General features: G+C 40.7%; 1 protein-coding gene across 1 annotated transcript in view; it reads right to left on the bottom strand.

Annotated features, from left to right (window-relative positions):
* Positions 1–727: 727 nt before the first annotated feature.
* Positions 728–10,296, bottom strand: part of LOC123024568 (putative ferric-chelate reductase 1) — a 29,714-nt gene continuing 20,145 nt past the window's right edge. The window contains exons 16-17 of the mRNA XM_044432446.1: positions 9,926–9,998; positions 728–856 (exon numbers count right to left, since the gene is read on the bottom strand). Coding sequence (XP_044288381.1) covers positions 813–856; positions 9,926–9,998 — 117 coding nt within the window. The 3' untranslated portion in view covers positions 728–812. The remainder of the gene's footprint in view (positions 857–9,925; positions 9,999–10,296) is intronic.

Below are 10,296 nucleotides of genomic sequence, written 5' to 3'. Positions count from 1 at the left end.
TTTCAGTGAATTATACCTTAGTGCTTGTCATGCTGTGATATTGCTCACCATCAAATGGAGTACTTGTGCATTATGATGACGATAATGATAAAGCAGCAGCAGCAGCATCTGCTTGACAAGGAAGTCAAGAGCTGCCTTCAAGTATCTATAGGTGCTGATGAATGGTAATTAAAGTTTTGGGGGTTACCTTCTCAAATTCAGCATGTTCATCTTTACCAGTTGTGTCGCTTGAGAAGTGGGTGAGACACTTGTTTCTTAGGCTGTTTAATCCCCTTTTAAGATTCTGGCCCAAATTCCTGCATACCATTTTGCAACTGCTGCAGGGGCAGAGTAGATGTCCAATGGAAAAATGCTAGGACATGCGGTGGCAAGAAGTGGCACTAGATAGGAGTAATACAGTGGGCTTTCATTTTATAGTTTAAGCCAATTGAAGCTTTTAAACTACAATCACACACACTCAGTGGGACTTAACTCTGAGTAGACATGTATAGGTTTGCATTATTATAAAGAAGGAGCCATGGCTTAGTGGCAGAGCACATGCCTTGCCAATAGAAGTTTAGACCCCAATCTCCAGTTCAGAGGAACAGGTACCCAGAAGAAAAAACTCTGCCCAAGGACTCCGGGTGCTTCTAGATAAGGACTGTGTCCTGCAAACACCAAGCATGACAAAATCTTCCATTTGTAAATGTCCTGTGCTCTCTTAATGCTTCATTTGACTTCCTTCTTGCAGAAATAAGACTACTCCTCAAAGACAAAGGCATATGTTTCCATTCATGAAGCCGATCGAGGAAAACATGTCAGACTTGATAGTGTCAAAATAAACCACATGCAGGCAGAGGTGGACATTTCCAGGTTCCTAGAAAAGAATGGGCCTTATGAGTAGAGAGCAGTAACTACCTATGATACCATCATAATTGAGAAAATTGCCTCCATTTTTTAAAGTTCTGTATGCCTCATTCCATAAGAGGAGTGTGCGTGTCCTCCCTGTAGAGTGGGGAGGTGGCAGCCTTTCTACGCAAGCAGAAATCTCAGAGGCAAGATGATAGTACTAGCCCTGCCAAATGAGAAATGCTGGGTGTGTAGGAACTGTGTACAAAACCTGTTATCTCTCTATCCTATGCTGCAATCACGCCAATGATACCAGCACGTTGTTTCAGGGGAACAAGACAGGGCACATAATTTTGGAGCTTAGCTTTTATTTCTTTTTTCAGTTCTTGCACTCAGCACATATTCCCCAGTCTCCAAATTCTGTTCCAAATGAAGAATGCAACAAACAGCTTAACAAGGGCAAGGACCATGCATCTGAGAAAGAGTGTCCATAGAGCTGGGGTGTTGATTGATTCCTAGCCCCACAAATAATTCTGTATTCCTTCTTCAAAACTTGCTATCTTCAATTTCACTAGCCTATCATTAAAATTAAGAATGCAATCTGCAATCTAAAGCAAGCCAGCCACATAATAATACTTGGTACTGCAAAGTCCTCCTTTCTTTCCTTTCATTTTGTAAAACTTTGAGTCTAGTCACTGATTTTTTACCATTCCAAAAAACTGCACTCAGTTGCCTTTACCAGTCTTGGAAAGTTTTTCCCTGCATAAAAATTGCATGACACTTTTAGTTTAGATCATTCCAGTAAGTCCTTTGAACCTTCACCCAAGTTGTTTTATAATTATCTTGAAATACTGTATCATTATGTCCCATCACATTTATTCCTAAATACTGGATTGGTTTAAAAATTATTTCACATCCTGATTTTTTAATTTTTTCCTCTTCTTGTTTTATTGCAAACTTCAATATATTTGGAAAGCTTATTATAAGAAATTTAATTAATATACAGGAAAACAGAACTTGTAAAATATTATTAGTGAGCTTCACCTCAATGTTAAAGTTATGATATTTATAATTATTTGAAAAGACTGGACATTTAGTTGGTTTCAAGCACTATAAACTAGAACAATTTATTTACAAGTCTTAACTAAGAACTGATTGACTAAATTGTGGGCAGAAGAGAGATAAATTTTTGCTTTTTATGAATTTTTTTAGTTCTTGAATTTGTATGCTATATTTATGTAATATCCCTTGGTTTTCTTTTTCTTGTATTTTTTCTGTATCTTGCTTCTTTTTTAATGAAAAAAGAGGGGGAGAGTTTGCTGAGTCATTCATCCCAATTACTAAGTCACTTTTTTAAGTTCCAGCAAGATCACTGAGAGGTCTGATATAGTACGTACATACATTTGAGTGTACCTTGGAAGGTATGCAGAAATCACATATACAGCTTCCCTGGCAGATGAGTCAATACAGAAAGGGTACAAAGGCAGATAATCTGAAAATCATTGTATTTGTGCAGTTGTTCCAGGATGCCTTATGCAGTTGGTCTCTGCCCTAGCAATAGCACCCCATGGAGTGAGACAAGCAAAGAGGAAGCGACTTCTTGCTATTGTACCTACAGCCAGGTAAGGAACAATGGAGAATTCCTATGCATTTCCCAACTCATTCAGAACAAGGCAGCTCCTACCTGCACAAGGCTTAGCATGTGCACACTGGAGAACTACAGATTTCCCAGTCAAGTCCAACAAGTCTCACCGTCCTTAAAGGTGTGGTTTGGTTTTTAAAAAGCAACACAGGGAAGCCACAATGAATCACACTATATTGCACAAGTGAGTTTCAAAGATCATCACTAGCTCTTCAGGCATATTTATACAGTTTTTTCTTTTGCCATAAATATGGAAATAGAAACATAGGCTTATAAATGCAGTGCTTTTAAGATGACAAAAGCAACTGAAAGAATCTAGTCTGACTGGTTGGTTTTTTTAGGCTAGTTGTACTTGTCCCACTCATTCCTGCACCAAATTAATTCCTTTTTGAAGTGACTAGTCTCTAGCCTTTACAAAACCTTTTTGTATGGATAGCTGCAAATGCTAGAGTATCAACAGTCACCTTGGGTTTTAACAATTAGGAAAGGAACCGAGGATGATTAGATAGATTTCAAATTCTTTTATAGTGATAACTTTTGAAGTGCAGTTGAGAATCTCCATAGCCACGCTCCCAAGGAGGGTCCAAGACATTAGGCAGCTGTGTTATCAATCCTAGCAGTAACGTCTCCACCATGACCAGGTCTTTTTAAAGCTAAAGGTTCTTAAGCGCCCCTGAGTATTTCACATTACTGCAGATATTGCTGACAGCTATATATTATTGCTGGGAATATCCATTCCATGAAGCCACCAGCTGTATGGATTGTGGCTAAATTCAGAGGAAACAGAATTCACTGGGAGTGGGGTAGTACATGAAATTAGTGATCTTGCTTATGAAGAAGTCCCAGCACTTCAACCCTGAAAGTCTTGCCTCCACTCTATCAGGCTGTAGTAAACACAGCCTATTGGTTTTAATTTTGGAAGCTGTAGAGATACTGGCTGATGAATGGGAACTGCCAATCAAAGTGGACTTCTGTGGCTTTAAGAAAGAATAAGGGCAATGTTACACATGGGGCTAGGCTAAAATCCTATGCATGCTTACCTGAGACTGTGCCACACTGAAACCAATAGCTTATTTCAGAGAAAGCATACATGCCTGCTGACTTGAAAGCAGTGACACTCTCGGTGTTCTTTATTTTGCTTGTTTCGTAACATGGCAGTGACACCTAAATTGGCCAGAATGTGCACTCATATTTTGCATAGGATACGCCTATCAAGCTTTAAATGCATATGTGATTTCACTAGTATAGGAATGTGTTTAACCTTTAATGCTTTCAATATTATGTCAAATGGATGGTAATTGTTTCCAGCAACTATTTCACAATTCCCTTGTATTAAAACAAAAACTTTCTAAGGTTAAATTAATACTATGAAGCCTGCAGTGTTAATTATTACAATTCTACAGTCCCTGGGTGGTGTCTCAGGTATCATGGGATGTTACAGACCTTCTCCCTTGTGCCTATAGCTACAAGCATGGAGGAGATCTTCCCTCCCAGTCACTGAAAAAAGCTTCATAAAAAAGACCAGTGAGAAAAGGGGACATGTTGGTGTGTGGGGAGGTGAAAGGAGAGGCCAGGATATGCAGTTCCCTATGGCCTCTTAAGTCTTCTCTCCATTCACCAAAAGGTAGGTCAGCTAGATGGGCCCATCTTTGGTTTTTGTATTTAAACCAAAAGAGTGGAGACGGGTGTACAGTGGAGCAGTGGGCCTTATACTGCCTTTCATTTAGCTCCCTATTTCCACGGAGCAGCCTTTCCCAACCTGAGGTCCCCCAGATGTTGCGGGAAACTACTCCTAGCATTCCTCACAATTGGCCCTAGTGGCTAGCCCTGGTGGGAGTTGATGTCCAGAACATCTGGAGATTGGGGAAAACTGCTATAGAACTCCTTATGTCCACGGGGTTAGTCTAATCTATAGGAATAGTGTCTTGCAGGATTACTTTCTTTTTCTAGGAAGTAGGAGACCATTTGTACCTGTTAGGTAGCTACAAGCAGTTTCTAGTTTTCTGAGATTAAAGTGGAAGTGTCTGAAAAATGTATTGTGAGCTTCATATTCACAGATACATGGCGAGTTAGATGAAGACAGCCCCTCACACACATACATACAGTGGTGAGAAGAGTGGAACCTCACGGGAGGGGAAGACCAACAGCAGCAGCACAACTTTGTTATCATAGGCATCCTGGCTGTGTTTGGAGCTGCTGAACTGGCAAAGCACTTTTCCATTTCCAAATCAAGGAGCTAAAAGCTTGCCCACTGCATATGTAAGCTGTAGGATTGCCACCCCCATTTAAAAGCACTGCTGGCACCTGAAGCCACTTTGTCCAGCCCATCTGCTCTTTTGTCCAGCATGCCCCCTTAAATAGTAATACATGCTTTAAAAACTATACAGCTTCATCAAGATAATAAGAGGATTAAAATCAATCACAGGAAGCTAGTCTAATGGGGGGAAAGGAAGCTACTTTATTTAGTTGACCATTATGAGAGCCAGTGTGGTGTAGTGGTTAAGAGCATGGGACTGGGACTCAGACGATCTGGGTTCTAGTCCCCGCTCAGCCATGGAGCCAACTGGGTGACTTTGGGCCAGTCACAGACTCTCAGCCCAACCTACCTCACAGGGTTGTTGTGGGAATAAGATGGAGGAGGAGAATGATGTATGCTGCCTTGAGCCCTTTGTAGGAAAACGGCAGGATATAAATAAAAAAATAAAAAAAAATAAATTCTCAATTAGCCAAGATGGGGCATGAAGGCAAGCCAACTGATCACCTGACCGTTCACTCTTTTCCAAGTTCATTGCTGACTAGCATTAGCCAGACTTCAGTCTTAATAAGCACCTTAATTAAAAGTTTTAAACCAGGAGACTATTTCCTTTCCACTCCTGGTTGATGCTGGGCTCCAGCTCCCATCAGCCTCAACCAGTAGGGCCAATGGTTGGAGATAATGAACACTGTAGGTCAGTGGCATCTGGTGCCCACGGATTTCCCTTTCATGGGTTAAAAGCTGGTCTAGAGAAACCCTTGAAGGCGATATAAGGACATAGTGTGTTTCTGCACGAACTGACCTTGCTTGTTCAATATTAGAGAGCTTTCCCCACACTTGGAGCCTTTCTGATGTACTGGACTGCTATTTCCATCATTCTCAGCCAGAAAGGCCACCTGCTCTGTATAAGATGAATTAAGGAGGGTAGCTTTGCTGTGTGGAAAAGAGTGCCATGCTGCTGTCTTCCCTTTAACAGTCTGGGGAAATGTTCAGCCTGCAACAGCAAGCTCTTGAGGGAACATAACTGTGTCATACCAAGAGGAGAAACTGCTTTTCACATTCATCACATCAGAATCCAGCTGAAGTCTCCGGGCAAAGCCCAAAGACTCACTGCAACAGGAGCTGAAGGGGCCTCTCCATTTCTAATTTTATCTCGAGACTAGGCTGTTTCAACCCCAGCCCAAGCAAGTGGAGTATCATTGGCACATCAGATGGAGAATTCATGTTCTCATGAGCATGGATATCATGGGCACAAACACTCCAAACTGGAAGGATATCGGCTGTAGAGAGGATTGCACTTTTCCAGTCTAATAATGCACAGAGAGTGAGCAACGCTTATGCATTTCTTGTACAAAGACTGATTTCAGTAAGCCTTTGTTTGGAATGCTGCCCACTTACATCAGCCTTGTCTGTCTCTTGCCTTCCCTTCCACTTCTTTTTTTGTAACATCTTGCCTGATAAAGAGATCTAGAAATCCCAAAAGCTTGCTCAAAATTTGGTTGGTCCTAACGAAGGTATTACTTTACTTTAGATTTTGGAATGTTTATGTACCAGTGTCTTTATGATTTAATAAAGAAATAATAATATTGTAAGCTCTTAGAATCCTTTTTGTAGCTGCAAGAAACAGTTCATGATACATCAATTGCTTCTTTGTCTATGCTCCTTATACTATTTGTCAGATCTCACATCATTATAAGTGTTAACTGAATATACTTTATGACAATAGCTCCTTGTGCCAGGGGTTACAACTGCTTACTAATTATCTCTTTAATGCATGAAAGCTAAGAAATGCTAACTATTTCCTACTTCCTCTAGCTAAAGGATATGAGGTTGTTATTCGTCTATGCAACAGAGCCCCGGGCAAAGGTTATAGGTAGTAAGTGTTGGCTTAATATCTCTGATAATTATTGTTTTGGCTTTTTCAATGACTATGAATGGAAGGCAAAATAGGAGTCTATCAGCAATGGCCATGAATGCTGGGAGATGTCATCCAGAACACTAGAGGGCGCTGGCCAGGGAAAAGCTGATCTATACAGTGGCCTTTGGGTTTCTATCCTGTCATGGAAGTACTATAGCTTTCTAGAGAGAAACGTGGGAAAGCACTATTGATCTGTTAGACTCGGTTCTGAGTGTCAGCAGGGTCGCAGGTGGGGGAACATTTACTTAGCCTTGCTACCTGAGATTTTGAGCATGGGGCCTTGTGTTGAAAAAACACTCATTCAACCACTTAGCTAAGGCTCTTCCACTCCACAATAAAAATAAAGGCCATGAAACAGAATATTGCCAAGATATCAGGGACAAGGTACCCCCAGCTCACCGTATAAGCCTTCCCACTCAATCCATGACGACCTTGGGTGAGCCCCACTCCTAAAAGCCCATTCTCCAAAGAAGAGGGAAAATACAGTTTGAAAACATGGGAGAGTTACAAGTGGACCTCCCTCCACACAAAATTCCACGAATGAGGCAGTGCAGTTGCATAATAAAAGGCTGGTCTGGAGGCATCCATGACAGTTGCTGGCTTCCCCTTCTTAAAGCACAGCCTATCTTACCTGGAATCTATGTAATATTGATTGGCTTTATATGCAACTTTTTCACTTATGAACTCAAAGCAGCTTACACCATTCTTCTACTGCTTCTCAATCTTATTTATTTATTTGAGCCAGAATGATTCTCAACAACAACCGTGTGAGGTAGGTTGGGCTGTGACTGGCCCAAAGTCAACCAGTTGCCTCCATGGCTGAGCAGGAACTAGCATCTAGGTATCCTGAGTCCCAGTCTCTACAACACTGGCTCTCTGCCACTCTGGAAAAATGGTATAAATAGCAAACTGCTAATTAAGAGGGGTGAAGACAGGATAAAGGTTCCAGTTCTCTTTCTTCCCTGCCACAGCCGCTTGAACAATGTCAAAGGGGGGGGGGGTTCCTATTATTCTACCTCCTTTACAGCCCCAACATCTTGTCACCAGTGCTGAATTGATTCAGCAACAGATAAGTTCAATGGAATTGAGCAGAGTGTGGGGGAGAATTTTTGTCCATTTCTTTTTTCACTTCTCTGAGCTATATATGTTTAGGAGCTACCTGGACAAGAAAAATTAAAGTTCCTGTAGTGTACAGTGGAGAAATAGGCTGGGAAATAGAATCATGGCATGTTTCCAAGATACAATACTATGTATAAAAATGATGATTTTTTATTTCAGCAGATACCAGAAGAATTTCATTTCATCAAATAAAAGCTGAACATTACAAAGGCAATAAACTTTCCATATAGACAAAAATAGCACAGATATTCATTATGTCACCTAGTGTTTTGCTTCAGTTATTGCTAACATGCCTTCCTGGACCAACTAAGGTCCATATCAGAGGCACTGAACCTCTTTCAGCTTGAGGGCTGAATTGTATTGTGAAGAAGCTGTCAAGGTCCTATTCCAGTGAGGCAGGGTCAGAGGCGAAAAGGAGCCAAAATGCCAGCCAATTTTAGCTCAAAAGTTCTTACTGCCAAGCCTTAAGAGAGGCATTTCAATAATTTCAAATGGGGAAACAGGTATAAAAACTGAGAACCCCCGTTTAACCAGCAAGGAGGACAAAAAAAGGGAGCATGAATCCTAGATGGCTAGTTTTGGGCCCTGGGCCTGGTCTATATAGCTCAACTTCCTTTTTTGATTAAGGTTGCTAACCAATCATAGGAAAAGTATGAAGATCTCCTCCCTCTTTCCATCTGTGAGTGGATGAGAATTTGGAAAACCAAGAAGTCCTTTGTTTTTAAAAGAATTTTACTGCACATGCATGCTGGGACTGGGGGGGGCTGGACCTTTTGTACATGCAGACTACTAAATCCCTTTGAGCACAGCTAAGGATTGGAGATAGTGGGCAAACAACGGCAATGTAAGCTGGAAGAAGCAATTAAGAGCCATCTTGGCTGTGCTGACTGATGGAGTAAGCAACAGCGAGGAAGAGAAGTACTGAGAGCAGAAGGGGACAGCTTAGGTAGAAAGTAGACAGCCATAGAGTTGAGTGATAATGGTGATGGAGCTATTTGGTGCCAAGGAAGTTGAACAGCAGAACCCAAGTTTGGTCTTCATGCTTAGCCAGAAAGAGAAGCAGTAACTCCATTTCAAAGTCAGTATCCTCATGATTAGTGTGTGAAATAGCATTTTACTATTAATTTTAGAACACAAATATGTAGGCTGTATCTAGCTGAAAAACATTTGAAATATTTAGGTCTTCCTGGCAATAGTTTTTGGATTTGATCAGTGATGGATGGTCAGCAAAACAATACAAAAACATAATAATGAGCACAATATCTCATTTGAATACAGTTGTAATTAAATCTGTGTCATAGTCCAGCAAGTGTTTCCAGACACAAGAACTCCCTGCACAGAAGCAGTTCCTCCAACACCTTGACAAACTCCCATTTATTACCATCAAGAGAACTGATCTAGTCATACCAAGGAGTGAATACAGTTTGGGTTTCTCCACTGAAAAGAATGAGGGAGCTTGCATATGTGGGCATGTATTTGAATATCTATACACTGCAATTCTCATGAAGAGTAAATTCCAAACTAGTCATGGATCCTACTCCCAAATAAAGGCTGTTTAGCATTCCAGACTGAGAGACTGGTAGCATCGAAAGAATAATTGGACAGTGCTCCCAGCAGATGAGCTAATTGTAGGCACAACCCAATGCAAATTTATACAGGACAAAAGTCCTACAACTTCCAGCATGCCCCAGCCAGCCATGCTGTTACATAAGAAGGAAAGGGTAATTCTGTATTTAAAATAAAAACAGCTGATTCCTAGAATACCATCTTGAAAGAGAAGAATAGTTTCCTCTGCCATGATTTAAAATCTACTACAAAAACTGTGGTTTGTGCAATTTAAGCCAATTAGGTCAAATATGACCAGATGCTCCTACATCTTTAATGTGAACCTACTTCTGCACTTGGATCTTTCATCTTTGGATACATTTGTAAATGGATGCTTTGCTTCATTATAAGACAATATTATGTATAACACACTCTGTTGAGTCTACTTTTTGAAAGACTCAACAGAGTGTTATACATAATATTATATAACTATACTGAGGAGATAAACATTTCTGGCAGTCTCTTTTTTAGGATACGGAGTGGCAAAAGAGCAGAAGCAATGTTCTATTGGGAACATTCCAATGTTCCACAGGGAACCCATTTTAAGTTCTTGCAATACCTATAAGAAGAGCTATTGAAAACGACAGGTTGCCACATAGGTAGATTAGCAGGAGAAATTGTTCACTTTTCACCTAGAAAGGAAAAATACATACATTAAATAAACCTTCTGTTTTGCTGAGAAGCAATGTTTACTCACAGTCAGATAAAATTCAAGATCTTCCACAATAATGCTCAAGATGTCTGTTCGTGAGTTTTATTTATTTGCAGCCCTTATTCCTTTTGGACAATTTACCAGGACACAGGCACGAGGCTGTGAGAAAGCCAAAAAGCTGCAACGACATTCAGCACCAGCTCTAGGCTTCCGAGGGACCTTGGGCAGATCACCTTCAATGGGACCCACCTTAATAAGTCTACTTTCCTACTACCATT

The sequence above is a fragment of the Varanus komodoensis genome, unplaced genomic scaffold (assembly GCF_004798865.1).
Source record: "Varanus komodoensis strain SLA01 unplaced genomic scaffold, ASM479886v1 scaffold24, whole genome shotgun sequence".
Lineage (NCBI taxonomy): Eukaryota > Metazoa > Chordata > Lepidosauria > Squamata > Varanidae > Varanus > Varanus komodoensis.
The sequence above is the reverse complement of the archived record's forward strand: the minus strand, read 5'-3'. Positions and strand labels throughout refer to the sequence as shown.